We start from the raw sequence: 20,481 nt of genomic DNA, 5'->3' as shown, positions 1-20,481 counted from the left end.
GATGGATGAGTAGGTTGATGGATGGATGGATGGATGGATGGATGGATGGACAAATGAGTAGGTGGATGGATGGACAACTGGGTAGGTGGATGAATAAATTACTAGGTTGATAGATGGACAAATGGGTAGGTGGGTGGATGATGGATGGATTAAATAATTATTAATTTAAGTATCAATTTAAAATGAGTATTTTATTATATATTTTATTTATTATAGCCTACTTTATATGTCAGATCTGTTTATGATGACCCATGAAATCAGAATAAAATTTTGTTAAATATATTCAAAGCAGTTAACATACTTCTGTTTAAAAATAAATAAATAAACAGCCTCAAAAAGCTGAATTCTCGAGTAAAATAGTACGCTAATACTATATCCATTCAAAAACAATCCGCAAGCAAGGGATCCGGTTCCTCTTTTCTGATTGGTCGAGTGTCCCTCACAAGTGGATTCCTATTGGCTGAGCCGCCCTGCTGCAGCGCCCCGCCATTGGAACCTGGAAACAGCGCCACAATTTATTTTCGAGTTGTTGCGTTTGCTGAATGCATTCGTCTTGTATTTCATTGTTTATTGACAACAACTGGCATTTCTCCGTTTTCTGGCACGTTAAACGAGTTCAATTATTAACTCACCGGTCATTACACGCGTCTTGGCGCGGTTAATACCGCTCGAAGCGCTGGGTGGACAGTTTCAACACATTTGTGGTCCATACTCACGCTCACAATTTGCAGCGTCGCGATTAAAACACGACGAAGGCATGAGAAAAGCGTTCAAACAGCCCAAAGGTAAGCTATTAAATGTCCTGCCTCAGTTATAAGACGTTTTAAGTGATGTGTTATAGGTTTTTAAGTGTTTCTAGTAGTATTGTCATGTTAGCATGTAAGCTAAGTCACCCAACCTGCCAAACATAATATCAAAACATCCAATCTGAGCATCTAAGATATTTTGAAAGCGCACTATTCAAGCAAAAATTGACTCGTGATCAGATTTAATTCAGCTTTCGTTCATTAAAAAAATCATATTTTCCACAGGATGAATCGTGTTCAAGTGGATTTTAAAGGGTTGCCAGCCCACATCTTGGAGAACAGTCTTAGAACAGAAACCCTTCAAAACCTCAGGTAAGCTTTCTCATGCATTGAACACAAACCACTATTTTAAAACGTTGTTTTTGTTCAATAAAGTAATGATTTTTCATGTTTTTAAGATCATCGGATAATGCCCTATCTCCATTGACGTTCCCAACATCTAAAGTCTCTCTCTGGGATCCATCTCCCAGTGGTGATGTTGTCAGTCTGCATTTCTCATATTACAGGTGAGTCTTTCTGTCATCTGTATTTGTCATTTATGTAAGTTTATGGGTAAAACATATTTTCACCATCGACGTCATGTGATTACGTACTGGGGGAAAAACACAATCTTGATCAATTTTCAGGTACTAATAGGAATGATGAAAGCAAAATGTATTTTGCATTTAGTTTTATTTTGTCCTAGAGTCGTGTGTTGCTGTGATTATTTAAATATTTTAATCAATTAAATCGATTTTTGGACATTTCTTCGCAGTCATAGTGAAAATAAATTAAGTCGCGCAACCCATCCGATTATTTTACTACAGTTTATGTATTATTCATTAATATTTGTATACTTGCTAGTTTTAGTAACTTTGTTTGTACCTTTGTCAGTTGTATTAATTTTTCAGTAACACAACTGCACTTTACAATAATGTTCCAATTTGTTAACACAAACTAACAATGACAAATATTTCTAACGCATTTTTTATAAATTGTTGAAATTTTGTAAATTTCAATATTTGCTAATACATTATTAAAATCAAAAGTAGTATCTGTTAAAAGGGTCATGAACTGGCTTTTTCATTTTTTACACTGTTGTCTGAGGTCTACTTATGATGTTTGCGTGGTTTTTACATTAAAAAAACATCATAATGAATAAGTAATAGGCTCTCTCCTGCACGCTCGGATTTTATGGGCATACCACTGAAGACTTGGAAGTAAACGCCCACAGCTAGGATTGGATAATATTTGCATATTTAATGAGCTTCGGCTCCTTGCGGGTACACTGTGAGGGATTGTTTTGAAGCAGGTGGGAAAACGGCAACCGGAATAATTCGTCCCACTGGGCTCGCAAAACATCTTTATCATACAAACACAATGATTTATCTCTCATCCACCCGCGATTGATTGGAATGTTATTTTTTATTACTTGGCCCGCCCGATTGGTGGATATAAGCGCAAACCGTGTATCACACACACAGACACCAGTACGCATCAGTACGTTGCAGATTGCATGATCAACTTCCGCAATTGTATTTTTCCTTCAAATATCAAGTCCTCAATCTCATCCTGTCTGCAAATCCAGTCTCTTGTTTACAAACGAATCCGTGGTGAAATGAAGGAACAAACGCTCCTCCATGCATTCATAATATTGGAATCCGAATGAAGCTTATGTGGTATGTTTAGAAATTCCATGTGGTTTAGCTCCATGTAGGCCTGTGTTATGTTAGTGGTACGAGTCGGAGGGCGGGGCTACAGAATCAGGCGTTTTTCTTCTTCTGTTGAGGCGGTGCTTCACTACACTCTCACGTCAGAGCCGGGCACATTCTGAGATCGAGTGTTTTCTGGACCTGGTGTCAATAAAAGCTTATCTTTGACTAACAAGGAAGTTTTCAGCTCTGAAACTTACAGGATATTCTTATATTACCATGATATTTTATATATCAAAAGCTCAAGGGAAAGTTGATTTCTCAATACATGACCCCTTTAATATTATTTATTGAATGTGAGCAGACATGAACTCACAACGAACACTTGTATTGTTATTAACTAATGTTAACAGATTAATAAATATTAACGTTAACAAATGGAAATGGAATGGTTTTCTATTTTTATATTCACATTTAACTTTAATACTTTTAGTCATTGTAGTTCCTCAACTTTTACCTTCAAAAATTCGAACTAACTGAAATAAATTGTCTTACATCGAATATTTTATTATATTTCAGCTTTTGCAATTACTGAAGACGACTTCTAATAGATCTTATCTGAGGATTTTGTGAAACACTGTTGGAAAAAAGTCCTGATTTCTATGTTCTCTGTAACATTTGGCGTTTTTCAGGAATCCAAGACTGTTACTTGTGGAAAAAGCGTTACGTTTAGCTCACCGGCATGCTAGACAGACCAACAAGCCTCAGTTTTTCTGTTTCCTGCTTGGAACGCTGGCAGTAGACAGCGGTTAGTATGTTGCATTTCCTGAGAGAGCCTGTATTTGGATATCTTACAATGATTATTTCATATTTAGATGTGTTTTAGTGACTAGATCTTATTTTCCTAGATGAGGAAGGTGTGACAATAACCCTGGATCGTTTTGATCCGGGAAGAGAGCAGACGGGATGTCCTGGGAAAGCACCAACTGCCCTGCTCCCCGGAGACATCCTTGTGCCGTGTGTATTTGAAGCCCAGCATGTTACTGGCAGCACGGTGCACTCTGGGGAGGATTTGAACATCTCGTTTAAGGTAACTGATCTGAGAATTGCTGACGGCACATGTTTAGGATCTAATGGCTGGGGCGCTTTCCTCTCGTTGCTATGGCAAATTATGGGGGCATAATAGTAGTCAACTTCACCCTGTAACCTGTCAGTAACAGCTGCCCTGATTGTGACACAGTGTTCCTTAGAGACAGGTGATTATAATAAGTGTGTGGCACTGCTTCCATCTGGCGTGGTTTCTTAATGTTCTTAATTTAACATTGGATGTGTGATTTTAATATAAGACACATTTTAATATTCACTTCAATTCAAAGTTTTTTTTTTGGAAGAAATTATTTTATTCAGCAAGAATGTATTAAATTAATGGCATTAAAAAAATGTTTCAAGTAATTGCTGCAAATCCTGCAATAATGTATTATGGTTTCCACAAAAATATTAACATTTGGTGATAATTATAAGAAATGTTTCTTCAGCAAATCAGCATATTAGACTGATTTCTGAAGGATCGTGTGACACTGAAGACTGGAGTAATTAATGATGCTGAAAACTCAGCTTTAATTATAGGAATATATTACATTTTAAAATATATTAAAATAGAAAATTGATATTTATTTATATTGTAGTAATATTTTACAATATTACAGTTTTCAATGTATTTGATTAAATAAATCCAACCTTTGAAGAACATAAGGCTGTGTTCAGACTGCAGGCAAAAGTGGCCCACATTTTTTTTGTAACCGTGTGAACAGCCAAACCACATGGAATCTGATCTTTTTGATTCTGATGTGGGCCACATGTGACCTCAATCTGAACTGTCCTATTAGATTTCATGCGACTTACATCACTCGAGTCTAGATCATAGGGCTGATTCACTCGTTATCTCTGCATCGATGTTGAAACATGTATTTTTGAATCGCGAATCGTTGATTTCGGTCTATAATCGATTTAAAATGCTAAGAATCGATAGCCTAGAAATCTAGACGCACCCTAGCGGCAGAACATTTATTTTCCTGGAGTGTAGTCTAGCAACTCTCGGTAGACCTGAGAGCTGGAAAAACCCAACTCTGGTCAGGCCAATCACAGCGTGTATATAGTCGGTGCACAGAACCGCATGTATTCAACCCATTTTTGAGCTAAAATACAAATATACAGCTAAACCTAAATTGAGCTAAACCTATACAAATACCACAGCTGTACAATTTTCACACCCTATACAATAGCCTAATGACATAACATTATTTCATATTTGAATCACAGCTTATATAGTGTTTTGACATCGACAACCCGAGTGCATTTTACCTCAAACTTGCGACTAGTTAACTTTCTAAAGTAGCAATCACTTCTCGGGTCGACATTAAAGGTCCTGTTCTTCGTGATCCCATTTTTCAAACTTTAGTTAGTGTGTAATATTGCTGTTAGAGCATTTATAATACCTGTAAAATTATAAAGCTCAAAGTTCAATGCCAAGCGAGATATTTTATTTAACAGAAGTTCCCTTTCAAAGCCTACAGCGAACGGCTGGTTTGGACTACATCCTGGTACATCCTGCTTTAATTACGTCAGTAGAGCAGTATGTCGACTAACCTCCGCCCACAAGAGTACGTGAAAAAGGGGGCGTGGTCTTGTTGCTCCCTCGTGGAGAATAGGAAGTGTTGCGTTCGGTTGCGTTCGTATAGTTTGTTTGTTGCCATGTCGTCGAGACGCTGTTATTTTCATTCCGGAGTCAAGTCACCTTTGTTTGGCTTTCCCAGGGACGCTGTACTTAGAGATCATTGAGCGCATGCATCCCCGTTATGGTGAGAGGCGTGACCTTTCCGGTAATGTGCGCTCTGCGTGCCCCAAGCTGCTGTCGAATCACAACACAGGAACCGCTGGCACAATCAGAACTCGTTACGTATTTCTGAAGGAGGGACTTCATAGAACAGGGAAATCTTTCAAGCCGTTTTGAGGACAGTGAAAACAGTGGTATACAGATTGTGTGAAAGTAAATTGTGTGAAAAATACTGTTTTTTTACACGCGAAACATGAACACATGTTATATTGCACACTGTAAACACAATCAAAGCTTAAAAAAAAACACGAAAAACGGGACCTTTAATACACTGACAAAATTATATTCTGAATTAAAGCTGCACTATGTAACTTTTCCATCCACTAGAGGTCGCCTGTTCAAAACAAAGGCGTAGTTTGATGACGCCACATTTGAGCGCAGAATCTTGGGACATGTGGTCTTCACCTCACAGCCGGTGGAAAATAGTCAGTATAGGACTCGGGCAGAAATCATGTTCATGTATGCGATTATTAACATTACTGTAGAGAAGCAGAGCAGGACCGAGTGTTGTGGAGCTGAGCAAGGCCGCAGGAGCGATTGAAGAGCAGGACTGTTATTATGGCATAATCGCCGGCGGGACTTTTATTATGACACGGTTGCCGGCGCCACTTCCTCTTTTCCAGTCATGAGTTTGAGGTCACGCAACTCTGTTTATCGTATTAGATATATCTAAGTGTGTTGAAAAGGAAGTTATGATGTTCGCTCAGCGGCTGCTATGACACTTGTTCACACTGCAGTGAGAGTAAAGTGTTTCACTGAATAAAACCGGAAACCGAGGGTGACGCAGATGACGCAATCGACAGGCGACTCCCTCACACGCAGAGCTCACACGTCCCGGTTCCTTGGTTAAAATAGCAATTTCTCACGATTTACAAATAGTTGGAAACATTTGGGATATTCTAAGTACTCAACTGAACAAAATATATAACACTGGCCTAGTGGTTTCTGGATATTTTACTGCAAAAATCCTACATAGTTCACCTTTAAAAATATTTTTATACCACTTTTTAATGTGTGATTGTGTAAAGGTGTTCACGAGATACCAAACTTTCGCGTACTTGCTTTCAACGTCGAACACTCTTTCTCATGTAGATCAGGGCTCTACATAGCGACCATTTTGGGCGCCTGAAAATTAATGCGTGCGACTGCGAAAATATATTTAGGCGCACTGGTGCGAGTGACCCGATCGATTCTCATGAATAGATGTATAATACAATTGGACTAAAAACTAAACACTGACTGATTGAGCAACTGTTATGTTTCGTGCTGCAATCAACTGCTTTTCATGCCTTCTGTCAGCAGAGCATATGCAAAAAATGTGTGCGAAGGAATAACACTTCACCGATTGAAACCACGGTCTATGGGTGAAACGGGTGTGACGCGGCCATGCACTTACCAGACGCCTCGCGGCTCGCGCTGATGTTTCTTTGCAGCCAAAATTAACTAGAAATACCACATTTGGATTATCATAAACAAGGTCGGAAATTAACAGGGGCTTGGGGCAAAAATGCCACCAAAAATGAATTAGGAGAAAATAATTTAAAAACGCTCCTGTATGAGTTCTTGATTTAATCTTTATCAGCTGCAGTCCATAACATTTATTGTGTTTAAAAATGACTAGATGCGTATGAGTGAGTACATTATGAATCAATTTTCCAAACCGTGTTTTTATCTTACCCTGAATCACTACGGTACACATACAATAAGTGTTTATATTCTGACTATTCAATTCCAGTTTGGTTCGCAGCGCTGCGGAGGAGCACAGTCCCTGTGTGACTCGCCATAGACATAAACAGAGAGAAGTAGATCCGGCTGCAGTGTTCTTCCGCGAGACGCCTGCAGTTCTGTTTATTAAGCTCCAGAGCGCCTAAAGTCACGGACAGAGTATTGAAATGATTGCAAATGTGATACTGATCTTGTAAAAAAAAGTCCAATAGACAAGTTGAAATTAAGTAACAACGTTTTAGCCACAATACTGTTTATTTCGTGAAAATAAAAACTACATCAGAACTGTTGCGCATCTCCAAGCGTTTCGATCGAATGCATCTGAGTTTGAACGATTTAATGAACGACTCGCACATAGACTTGACGCCACCTACTGGCTGTTTTATTTTCATATTTATACTTTGCATGGACTTTTTATTTAAAATAGAAATCTTTTAACTAAGTTTAAGTTTAACTTGTACATAGCCTATTTATAAATTCAAAAACTTATATTTAAAACATTCATACAACATTATTTACCCATGAGCTGCATTAAATCTATGTAAATGTGTCTAAACAGCACTTCAGATAGAGCTGCTGTGCCACTTCTACAGTGTAAAGATTGATCTTTTGATGCTGATTTAATTAGATTGGTTACAGTCTGATTGTGTCTTATTGCTCTAACTGAATTGATTGTTTAAATTAACATTTTAAAAACAACTTTTCTATTTTAATTTACGAAATTGACAAAAGATGATGCATACATTTAATAAGATTAGAAAACATTGCTCTTATAATGGTAAAAATGCCCCTGGGCATTAATTTAAAGGGACAAAGATCATCCTGTAATGGGAAAGTTATAATTGGAATGTGTGTTATTGATCAGAAAGTGCTCCTAAATTTTTGACTGCTCCTAATTTTTTTAAATTAGGAGCACAAGTGCTCCTCAAGAAAAATGTTAGCGTAGAGCCCTGTGTGTGTGTGTGTGTGTGTGTGTGTCTCGCGTGAGTAAGAGACGCAGGCAAAGGAAATGCAGCTGAATGTTATTTGCTCAATGAAAGACATTGATAAATATGAAAACTACGGTCATTTAATCAATAATTTTATTTTAGTTTGTTTTGCCAAACACACATTACAGATTTGGTTAGTTATCGTTTTTTTGTAATGCCTTGTTTTTATTTTTATTTCAGTTAACGACAACCCACCTAGTTTTAGTTTTTTCGTTCATTTTCGTTAACGATTATAACCTTGGTAACGACGAGACGAGATGAATCCTCCAGTTACTTGCAGTAGTGCTCCGGTCTGCAACGCTCTGAAGGCTGCCACAGTTCACACCAATGCAACGAGACGTGGTGCATCATCTTGATAGCACAACGACTCTTTGTACTTCCGTCCAACTTCCGACTTTTCGGCTTTTTTTTGTAGCTGGATATATATAATTTGTTGCGTCTAAATATGAATGAGGATACGGTTATTGATGTCAAATTGTTATTGTTGTTCTTATTATCATTTAAGGGGGCGTAGGAACCTTTTGGGGTAGCTTCAGCCCCCCTAAAATAGGCCTAACGACGTCCCTGGTTGTGCCGTCATCATCCGCCCCCTCACAGCTCTCCTTCACAGGCACACGCTGTACTCTTTACCACCTTCACTGAATTTCTCTCACGCTCCGTCCATAGCTCATTGACACGTTTGAGCTGCCCACGTTTGAGCTCTCCTCAGGACGGCCACTGCGGTCTCATGAGCAGATGACAGAGTCAAACCGCTCAAGCCATTGTCAACTGCCAAGTCACCGTGGTCACTACTCATAGGCGTAATTTGTGGGTGGGATGGGTGGGACATGTCCCCACCACTTTTTGCCAGGGTCACTATTGTCTCTACTTTTTGAAACCTCTCGCGGCACGGATGAACCTACCCAATACATACAAAATCTCTCCAGTTAACTAGCAGAGCATCATTTCATTGGTTTATTAAAGCAGCACTAGGTAACTTTTCAACCTTCATAATATATTTTCAAAACTCTTGTGATGATACATCGACTTACAATAGGTTGAATGACACGTCTGCCATAGCCTGACGGGGTCTGTATCGTTTTTAATCGTACTTTTAAACTTCGGGTTTCGGGTAGTAACCCGAGAACAAAAAGAACTACAAAATTAGACTGCTTTACGGCATATACGTCACTTCCACCACCATCCCCACTTCCTTAAATTCGGACGTGCGTGAAAAAAACGCTCGCAAATCATTTGTTTGCCGAATGTTATAGTCATGGCCGAAGCAGCACAGAAAAATAAGAAAGCAAAGGTTTTGTCTGAGGAAAGCAAAAAGAGGAAACGAGAAAGTCATGGGATTAAAGGCAGGACGAGGATCAGCATTGGGTCAGCGTTTGCTCGTTGGCGTGAGCTGAAGGAGGAGGGGCTACATTCTTGCAAGTAAATACGTAATACATACAAAATCATATTTTAGGATACCTAACATGTCTGTGATATTGGTTTATTTGTCTTTCCTCAAGCTTTAGTGCAAATCGATTTTTCGAATTTGCAGATTTATCTATGGTAGCTTGATATTATAATATTGACGATATATGGTTATTACCTACCACTCAAACATTGAATTGAAGTATCATATAGATTCTGTAAAACGGGAACCAATAGACTAGGCTACTATAATGACGCTGGCTTGTAAACGTGAGCATCGCGATCATTTGGCGTTTGAAAAAAAATAAAACCCATGAAATTGTATTCATATGACATGCTGAAACATATGCCACTGTACCTGGGATGAAGACATTTCACACGCGACACAAGCAGAACACCTGCATGTGAACTCCTGCAGAGTTCAGGGCTATCATAGTTGTCATGTCAACAAATGCACGTGCGATGCATCCCCTGATGTAGAGTGACCGTTTACGACAGTAGTAGAGGACAATACTGTTTCACAACTGTAGGGGGAGCCCGAGAGCAAAAGTTACCTAGTGCGGCTTTAAATAAGAGGCGATCTGGCACTTGTTGCCGCTGTTATAAGTGGCGCGGATTTCTCTTGTGGCTCGTGCACAGCACACTGTGTGCAGTCTTCACACGGACGAGCGCTTTAATCTATCGCTTAATGCCGTTAATGAGACTTTCTATTTGTTTCGGTGAAATCACAAAACAAAAATGCTTGATATGCAATCTCTGATGATATTCGGTTTTGATAAGAAAAAAACAACTATTCAAGGGCAGATTAGAACCCAGAACCTCTGACACGCTCAACAAAAAATGTACCATTAGACAATACAAACAAATTTCCAGAATCTATGCATTTATTCACGTGAAAAATCTCGCCAATAACAATATATAGATGCAAGAATGAAACTATCACATTAAACATGAGTTCTATATCAATAAAACCCAATGCAATTTCTGCAATTGTTATTGTATATTTATATCTGAGATTGCATTGTATTAGCAATGCTATATCATACCACCTCCGACACACACCTGTCCCACCCACTTTTTAAAACAAAGTTACGCCACTGTCACTACTGTTGAAATAAAACGCTTTAATTGCGTGGAAACATCACCGCTATTTTATATAAAATAAAATACTGAAGTTTTACGGAAATGGATTATACCTGAGCAGTTGAAGTAAAACCCTGCTCATTCAAAATAATGAATTTAATCCATTTTGGAATAAGGCTGTAACAACAAAATGTGGAGAAAAATTAAAGGATTAGTTCACTTTTAAATAAACTTTTGCTGATAATTTACTCACCCCCATGTCATCCAAGATGTCCATGTCTTTCTTTCTGCAGTCGAAAAGAAATTAAGGTTTTGGATGAATACATTCCAGGGGTTTCCTCCATATAATGGACTTCAATGGGCTCCAAACGGTTCAAGGTCCAAATGACAGTTTCAGTGCAGCTTCAAAGGGCTTTAAACAATACCAGATGATGAATAAGGGTCTTGTATAGCGAAACGATCAGTCTCTGCGAGAAACCGAACAGTATTTATGCTATTATTTTACCTCTTTTCAGACGAGCGTGATCATCTCTGAGCTCAGCCATAACTTCCGCTAAGTGAGGTCAAATACGAGCGTGGTCATAGATGTATACGTAGATGCCTCATTAGCACCTGCACGGATCAGTAGAATGAGGCATCTACGATCGATATATCTATGACCACGATCGTATTTGACCTCACTTAGCGGAAGTTATGGCGGAGCTCAGAGATGATCACGCTCGTCTGAAAAGAGGTAAAATAACAGCATAAATACTGCTCGGTTTCTCACAGAAACTGATCGTTTGGTTAGATAAGACCCTTATTCATCGTCTGGTATCGTTTAAAGCCCTTTGAAGCTGCACTGAAACTGTCATTTGGACCTTGAACTGTTTGGGGCCCATTGAAGTCCATTATATGGAGGAAACCCCTGGAATGTATTCATCCAAAACCTTAATTTCTTTTCGACTGCAGAAAGAAAGACATGGGCATCTTGGATGACATGGGGGTGAGTAAATTATCAGCAAAGGTTTATTTAAAAGTAAACTAATCCTTTAAGCGCTGTGAATACTTTCCGGATGCACTGTATATGTACATGTTTTAATATTTAGACCACTTCTATTATTGATTGCTATTAGGATGTAAAGAGAGTTTTAACCACTATAACAAAGGGGGTTAATAAAAAAATGTCTTACCCTACCTTTAAAAAACATTGTGAACAGCCAAACAAAAAAAATGGGATCTGAGGAATAAAATCAGAATTAAGCGCCAAGACTTTCAGTGTGAATGTAGAAAGAGACTTCTTTCAGTTAATCCCCGTTTCATTCTTTAAATTCAAATAAAACCTTTTTTGGGTGGCAGGGGTAAACTAAATGTTTTTAATTCCAGAATTGTCCAGAAATCATATTTTAAATTTGATGTACAATAAGATGGTCCACTAATGCTTACTTCCATGTCTCTTTCTAGATGCTTCAACATTTCTGCTGCAGTAAAGAGATCCTGGAGTTGTCCAAACTCCTCACCTTGCGAGCTCGTCTCAGCTGCTCTGAGAACATGGACAGACTCACCTTTGACCTGTCCTGGGCGGCTGTCACTCTGGCCTGCACGCTAGATGCCGTCCCTGTCCGGGCAGTGCCCGTCATCCCTACCGCACTGGCCAGGAACCTCAGCAGCCCTGCAGGTGTGGCCCAAAACAGCAGGAAACGTGGGTAAGGAAGCACTTCTATTTGCTTATATGGCCATGTTTTGTCCTCAGAATATTTTGTGTTTTAAAATGTGACATTCTGTCTCAGGTTTCTAACTATGGATCAGACTAGGAAACTTCTCCTCATACTTGAATCTGATCCGAAGGCTTACACTCTCCCATTAGTAGGAATGTAAGTACTTAAATGGTGACTTTCTTACTACTTTATTCCGACTGTTGGGAGGTATTATAATTCAGCCCCATTAATTACATGCTTTGAGTTCTGCAAGATGTTCAGAGTAGGTGTGTAACAGTTGTTCTCCTGCGGCAGATGGTTGAGTGGCGTTACACACATCCATAATCCCCTGGTGTGGGCGTGGTGTCTGAGGTACCTGCACAGCTCCGCCCTCCAAGACAAGTGAGTGTCCCATCCATCTGCTCTTTGTCTTTTGTCAGTTAGCTCCAAGAAGGGCTCAAATATAAAGGCAACACAATTTGTGTAAGTTATTCTGATTAATATTTCAAATTAAATGAAAAGTTGTAACCAGAGGTATTACAGCCCATGATGCCGATCATATTACAGAAATGAAATGCATTCTGAAAATCTTTGTTTTTATTGATATTTTTGATTACTAATCTGTTGTTTATGAAAGCATTGTTTTAATATTATTTCTTAAATTGTCCCTGCATGTAAGTGTAAATCAAACTAAATGCTACAGTCTTTGTGAAATGTCTGAAAAATTATTATTATCATCAAAATAAAAAATTCATGTCTACATCTGATCCAGAGTGATGTCAGAGGGAGGCGCTTTCCTGGTGGTCCTGTATTCTCTGACTCACCGGGATCCGGAGTTCTACCAGTGTAAGCCATGTGTCGGGCAGCAGCAAATGAGCTTTCAGCTGCTCACCAGTACAGAGTCGTTCACACTTTACAAGGTCGGTCTGTCTATGCCTTTGTACTTTACAAATTAAATCTGAATACGCCAAGGTCGATAGGAAACATTGTTCCCCTTTTCATGCAACCTGTACTGAATTTGTGTCATCTGATTATGAATTAAATTAAAGGGTTAGTTCACCCAAAAATGAAAATTCTGTCCTTAATTACTTACCCTCATGTCGTTCGACACCCGTAAGACCTCCGTTCATCTTCAGAACACAAATGAAGATATTTTAGTTGAAATCTGATGGCTCTGAAAGGCCTCCATTGGCACAATGCACGGTTTGCAATCAGCAGTTTGAATCGCCAAATTTCAACAGTTTGGCGGTTTGACACGCGATCCGAATCATGATTCGACTCACTGATTCATAACGCTTCGATGCTTCATGATGCCGTGTTTTGAAAGCGTCATCACTATATAAGTCGTTTTTTAGGGGTTTTTTGCGCACAAAAACTATTCTCGCCGATTCAAAGTTATTGTAGAACCACTGTAGTGAGATGGACTTTGTAACGAAGTCTTTAGTACCTTTTAAGGGGATTGAGAGTGTAAAGTGCCATTGTGCCAATGGAGGCCTTTCAGAGCCATCAGATTTCAACTAAATCTTCATTTATGTTCCGAAGATGAACGGAGGTCTTACGAGTGTCGAACGACATGAGGGTAAGTAATTAATGACAGAATTTTCATTTTTGGGTGAACTTACCCTTTAATATTTCCAGGGCTCCAGACAATGGCCCCTAACTGAAAATGTTAGGGGCACAACCAGAAAATGTAGGGGCGCACACCGTAAATCAACATGCTAACCAAATCTACTAATTTCCACTGTATTACTAATAGGGATCGGTATCGTTAAGGTTTTAACGGTATTACTACTCTTACCGAATTATGATTTGGATCGTGTGTCAAACCGCCAAACTGCTGAATCGACTCACTGATTCATAACGCTTCGAAGCTTCATGATGCTGTGTTTTGAAATCGTCATCACTATACAAGTCGTTATTTAGGGTTTTTTTGCGCACAAAAACTATTGTCGCCGATTCATAAAGTTATTTTAGAACCACTGTAGTGAGATGGACTTTGTAACGACGTCTTTAGTACCTTTTAAGGGTCTTGAGAGTGTAAAGTGCCATTGTGCCAATGGAGGCCTTTCAGAGCCATCAGATTTCAACTAAAATATCTTCATTTGTGTTCCGAAGATGAATGGAGGTCTTACGGGTGTCCAACGACATAAGGGTAAGTAATTAATGACAGAATTTTCATTTTTGGGTGACCAAACACTGTGGTGTTGTGCGATGTAGCTCCACGTGAGAGCGCTCGCTCGCTTTCTCTTCTGGATTGCGAATCGCAAAAATGCATCACGGACAAATAGTTTAATATTATCTCATATAAAAACGTCTGGCAAAGATAGAATTTGCAACATATAACGTCTATCAATTATAAATAGTAAGTGTATTTTCTTAATTTCTCCAGTACCAAATACAGCAGGCAAATTTACTGGTCGCATGTACGACTGGATGTAAAATTCAGTCGCGCACTCTCAAATTTTGGTCGCAAAATGCTGGTGTCCAAGTCTGGAGCCCTGATTTCTAGAGCAATTGTGTTTTTCCAATTGATCTTTGTTTTTTGTATAGTACATATTGCTTTAATTTTTAAGCTTTTAATCATATTACATATTTTACAATACAGAATGTAGAGCCTTCAGAAGGTCGACCTCTACAATTTGAGCTCAGTGCTGAGAACCAAAATCAGGAAACTGTGCTGTTTGAGGAAGTCCTCTCTCAGACTGTGTTAACAGGGTACAGTCTTTTTATTTCTCTAAAATTTCAACTTTGAGATTTGTGTTTGGCTGTTTAGTGTATCTGACAGAATACAATATTCCCAAAGCAAGAAGAAATATAACACACTACATCTGCTTTGTCTTATCAGGACAACGCTTGCAGCATCTTCAGCTACTCCTCAGAATAAACTGTCTATCAGTGATCATGACTCAGGTGTAGAAGATGAAGACCTCTCTCCTCGGCCATCTCCAAACCCTCATCCTGTCAGTCAGCAGGTTTGTTAACTTCTGGCCTCGCACCCCTGATATACCTCTCTATTCCAGATAGATTCCCATTAACAGGTTCAAATATTCCTTTTTTCTTCAGACTAGGCGTGTTCATCCTTCAGTTCCAGAACTCTCTATGGTATTAGATGGCAGCTTTTTGGATGCGAGTCTTGTTAATACACAAGACTCAACTCCTGTTCCTCATAGACTTTCAAATGTTCAGCGGAGAAGCATTAGTCCTGCCCACCAGGGCCTCTCAGTGTTGAGACCTTCAGAACAGGGTAGCGCCCCTGGACCTCCCCCAATCCGAAGACCACTAACTCCCGTCCTCTCTCAGCCGAAAAACAAACTACATCCTAATCCAGGACAACAAACACCACAACCCAATGCGAGTAGAAAATCCCTGCCCTCAATAAGATCAAGAGATGGCTCGTCAGCATCATCCGTATCCTCGTCTTCATCTTCTTCCTCAACAAAGAACTCTGCTTCGCCAAATGGCTCTTTTCATCAACAAAGGCACCGTTCTTCGCAAGGTTTTCAAACCAAACCCCAATCGATTTATTCTGGACCTCCAACATCGGGTCACAGCAGTGCCAGAAAGAGTTCAGTAATGCCTAACCAGACCCCCATCCCTCATCCGTCCCAACACAGACTCTTCCATAGCACCCCAGCCACCAATCCTTGCAGCTGCTGCACCAACCAACCCACCCATGTTCCCATGTATCATAACAACTGGCAAGGGCCACCAGTGTATCCCACCGTTGTGCACAATCCTTGTGGTTTTCATTGTGGCACTGAGAGCGTCCCAACTGGGGATCACTGCCTCTCGCCTTCTCGGCAATCTTTGGGTTGTCGCATATCTCCAACAAAAAGTCCTGTTTGCCATCCTACTGTTCCAGTTCACTACTCTCCATCCCCCAGTCCGTGTGTCCCCACAGTTAACCCCAACAAAGGTACTGTTGAGCAAGTCCCTTCCTGTCAAGCCCAGTGCTGCCAAGTCCAGGACACCCCTGTGGGTCTCCTTCCTGCTGATGCATACAGGATGCTCATGGATCAAGAGCGTCAGTTGAAGCTACTTCAACTCCAGGTTCGTATTAGTTGAATGGTTTTTGCGTTGACCTGTCTTCGCTGGTTGTTAACTGACTGTCCTCAACAGATTCAAAAACTCCTTGAGTCTCAGAGCAAAACAACGCCAGGTGAACATGATGCTCATCAGGAAAGAGCCAATCAGACGCCAACATCTCCACCTAAACGAACAAGTGTCAGTGTTGCTGTAGGAACAGGTACAATGACGGAAGGTTGTTGCATTTATTATCAGTTCCTTTCAATGTCTTGAAGTTCTTGTCTAACGTTGTTTGTTATTTAGGGGCGAGTTTGTTCTGGGCCGCTCCCCAAGAGGCCCCCACACATGAGGCCTCAAGTCTGGATTGGCAAACTGAGATGGATCCGAAGTCTGAAGGTCAAAACGATAGTACAGTCACTTCCAGACTCGGATCTGAAAATGCATTTCATTACTCCGAAAAGCAGAGTCCTGGATCTCCTCTACATCCAACATCTCCTCAACACGAGTAATGAAATTTTAGCAACTGTTAACCTCTTGAATTCTTGTATACATGGTTTGTAGAAGGCCGCTATATGTTTTTTGTTTTCCAGGCCATGTTTGATGTTTATCGTGACTTTATTTGTCTTATGCAGCATGTCGTCTGGTTTTGGAGCCCATTCGTTTCAGAGTCCAGTGTTGGGAGAGAGTGCTAGCATGTATTATCACTCGCAGTCACAGAGCAAAGATTTGTCTGAACATGGAGAAATGGACGACCCAAGATTTTACCAAGAACTCCTGGTATGACCCAATATTTATGCTTTAGTTGCAATTTTCATATGTTTAATTTGAAATTGCCACAACCATCTTTGATTTCATTTCCTGCTCCAGGGTCAGGTGCAAAGTCGTCTGCAAGACTCCACTGTTGCAGCTGAAAAGATAGAGCAAGACCAACAGAGTCTTGTCTCAAACAGACAAAGCCTGTCCCCTGTAGGTCATCAGTCAAGGAAATCACAGACAACATCCATAACCCAAACTCAAAAAGCAAAGCACAGATCCAGTCCACCAGATCAGGACCGTGTCTTAAGTGCAACATTGAGACAACTCCAACAGCTCGGGGTGAACGTAGACCTGGACTCTTCCCAGGCAAAGATGACACGTGCAACTGTGGAGAGTGCCAGGTACAGATGTAGTCTGAAAGCCTGTACACACCGGGACGAATATCGCCAGCGTTTTTCGTGACGTTTTTCGGCGTGTCTTGAGTGTTCGCACCCAAGCGATTTTCACTGCCGATGCGCCGAGTGAACGTGCACATTCAGTAGATGGCACTCCCGGTACACAAGGTAGTGCTGCGGCACTTTACGCTTCTGACACTCGCTTGTCACACAGAAGAAGAAGAGAGACAGTATTTACGTGCTTGCCAAAACCATAGATATATTATGTCTATGGCCAAAACCATTCACACACTTTTTACTAACTGGCAAGCAGCATTAGCAGCTCATCTTCTTCTTTGTCTACTTACTACTTCTTCGTCGTATCAATGTGTGCTCGGCAAGAGCGTTTTGTGCTTGAGCGCCACCCAGTCGTGTTTTACTGTCACTTCAGCAGATCCAGGCACATGAACAAAAGCGCCGATCTCATTGGTCGCCTGGTCGGACAGTTTTTAACGCGTCGCGTCAAAATAAAAAAACAAACCCGAGGCGTTTTTTTAAAAATGATGCTTTTACGCCTGCCGTTTTGCGCGTCGTTGTGCACACTCACATTGGCACCCTTTTTTTAGTCCCGAGGCGTCAAACGTCTGCGATTTAAACGCGTGCGAAAATCGTCCCGGTGTGAACAGGCCTTGACAGATTGTTTAAAGGGTTAGTTCACCCAAAAATTTAAATTCTGTCATTAATTATTCACCCTCATGTCGTTCGACACCCGTAAGACCTCCGTTCATCTTCGGAACACAAATGAAGATATTTTTGTTGAAAGCTGATGGCTGAGAAAGGCTTCAGAAAGGCCTCCATTGGCATTCAGTACATTTACACTCACAAGACCCATAAAAGGCACTAAAAACGTCGTTACAAAGTCCATCTCACCACAGTGGCTCTACCATAATTTTACGAAGCGACGACAATAGTTTATGTGCACAAAAAAAATCAAAATAACAACTTTATTCAACCTCTTCTTGTCTTCCGTGTGTGCCTCCACGACGCATGCGCGAGAATATGACGTAGCGCCGGGGTTCGGGAATCCATGAAATGCGCACTTTAGCCCGATTTTGAGAACTACGCCGAGACCTAAAGCACGATCAATGTAGAATTCAACAGCTTAGATACGCACGTCTTCCTCTGCTTGTTAACAAATCGCTTCTGGGTCATGTGTCCGAACGCCGGATCTGCGTAATATTCTCGCGCATGCGTCGTGGAGGCACACACGGAAGACAAGAACAAGTTGGATAAAGGCGTTATTTAGATATTTTTTTTTGCGCACAAAAACTATTGTCGTCGCTTCGTAAAATTATTGTAATGCCACTGTGGTGAGATGGACTTTGTAACAACGTTTTAGTGCCTTTTATGGGTCTTCGGAATGTAATTGTACTGAATGCCAATGGAGGCCTTTCTCAGCCATCAGATTTCAACTAAAATATCTTCATTTGTGTTCCGAAGATGAACGGAGGTCTTACGGGTGTCGAACGACATGAGGGTGAGTAATTAATGACAGAATTTTCATTTTTGGGTGAACTAACCCTTTAATCAAAGCATTATTATTAAAAGTTATGTTTCTAACACATTTTTGTTCTTCAGTACCCTCGCTTGCATAAACCCTGCTGCAGTGATTTCAAGACTAGCTCTTTCCGAACCAGTGGGGACCAGCATTTGGGGACCAAGCGGCAGTGTAGACCTCAGCTTGGAGGCCAACGCTATTGCACTTAAGTACCTAAGCGACTCGCAACTGTCAAGACTCTCATTGGGCGGTCAGTCCTCCAGCCCACACCCAGACCCCAGCGCAATTCTCCTGAGAAGACCCGCTGCTGAAAAGAGCAGCGTTGGACTCAGTATACTGTCCCCCAGCAATATGTCTCTAGCTACCTGCAAGTACATGAAGAAATACGGACTGATTGAAGGAGAAAACAGTAGCGAGGAAGAGCAAGAGGATGCCGTTATGGTGGACTCCGCTCTCGGGTGCTCCGTACAGTACGAAACGTCCAAGAACGTGAGCGTTAGGCAAGACCGCCAAGAACAAAGTGCTGCGGTTCTCAAAAACATTACAAACAAGGCAGTTGCAAATCTTTACACGACTCCTGTTGACTCTCAAGAGCAGTTAATTCGAGACTTGCGGCCCAAAATGCAGCTGCTTATGCGTGGCGGGACAAACCCAGAGAAGGAGAATGACGCAAAGAATGTTCTGCCTCAACGTAGGTCCTCGCTAACTGAAAACCTGAGGACGCAGGACGTCCCGGAGCCTCAGGGGTCAGTGGGAAATTTCCTGGATCTAAGAAGGTTACGGCAGCTGCCCAAGCTCTTCTAAAAAGTCACCATTTCCCAAAGGGTTGTTTCTGTGTGTCAAAGGGATTCAAGGAATGTTTTAATGCAGTCCTCAAAAATGTGCTTGTTTACATAGTATAACACAATTTTATTTTTTAAAAGTGTACAGACCCTTTTAAGTATTTCTTGTTTTGTCTAACCCAAAGGGGACATAATGTTTTTTGTATTTATTATTTCATGTGAAAGCTTGAAGGTGTTTTTCTTTACCTAATGACTCTGTGTGTCAGCAAATGAGTAAAGTTCCATGAAGTGACTCACTTAAGTATTAAGTATCGTTTCATTTTCCTTTACTAATTTTAAACTTTCAAATTCAAAATCTTCTCTTGTTTTTGGCATTACTTGACTCCGCTGATTTACCTAAAGTTGGCACAGACAATTTCAGAGTTTTTTTTTATTGTTTTGTATGTTCTTTTTAAATGACTTTATGTACATGTATCTGTCTCTTAATTAAATGACGTATTCTTTTATATAACTTCATTTTGTGAGATTTATCTCTGATCATCACAACCGTGTTCACATATCCTGGTAGATCTGTAGAAACACATCTGTGTTTGGCAAACACACCTGGCAACAAAACCATATAGATTTACATAAAAGTATCTAGGGGCCTGAAAGGCGGCTCTTTTGACTTGGGCTGGTAAGTTACCTCCCAGGATTGTTTCTACACCCTAGCAACCACACAGCACATTACTAAACACCATTTGGAGAACATTAGCAACCGTTTTAGAACTTGCTGGCT

The 20,481-nt window shown here is 40.4% G+C and overlaps 1 protein-coding gene across 1 annotated transcript; it reads left to right on the top strand.

Moving 5' to 3' along the window:
* Positions 1-1,032: 1,032 nt before the first annotated feature.
* stil (STIL centriolar assembly protein) lies at positions 1,033-20,218 on the top strand (the record flags this gene model as incomplete). Its single annotated transcript, XM_079807109.1, has 16 exons — positions 1,033-1,118; positions 1,205-1,312; positions 3,130-3,245; positions 3,346-3,527; positions 11,975-12,216; positions 12,301-12,384; positions 12,523-12,609; positions 12,980-13,127; positions 14,813-14,922; positions 15,053-15,179; positions 15,271-16,257; positions 16,327-16,453; positions 16,537-16,738; positions 16,866-17,010; positions 17,101-17,390; positions 19,002-20,218. The coding sequence occupies 16 exons, from the start codon at positions 1,033-1,035 to the stop codon at positions 19,723-19,725; spliced, it is 3,765 nt and encodes a 1,254-aa protein (XP_079663235.1). The 3' UTR covers positions 19,726-20,218.
* Positions 20,219-20,481: the final 263 nt, after the last annotated feature.

Source organism: Gobio gobio (genome assembly GCF_949357685.1).
Source record: "Gobio gobio genome assembly, chromosome: 24".
In the NCBI taxonomy this organism is placed as follows: Eukaryota; Metazoa; Chordata; class Actinopteri; order Cypriniformes; family Gobionidae; genus Gobio; species Gobio gobio.
This window is presented reverse-complemented; position numbering and strand designations above follow the sequence as displayed.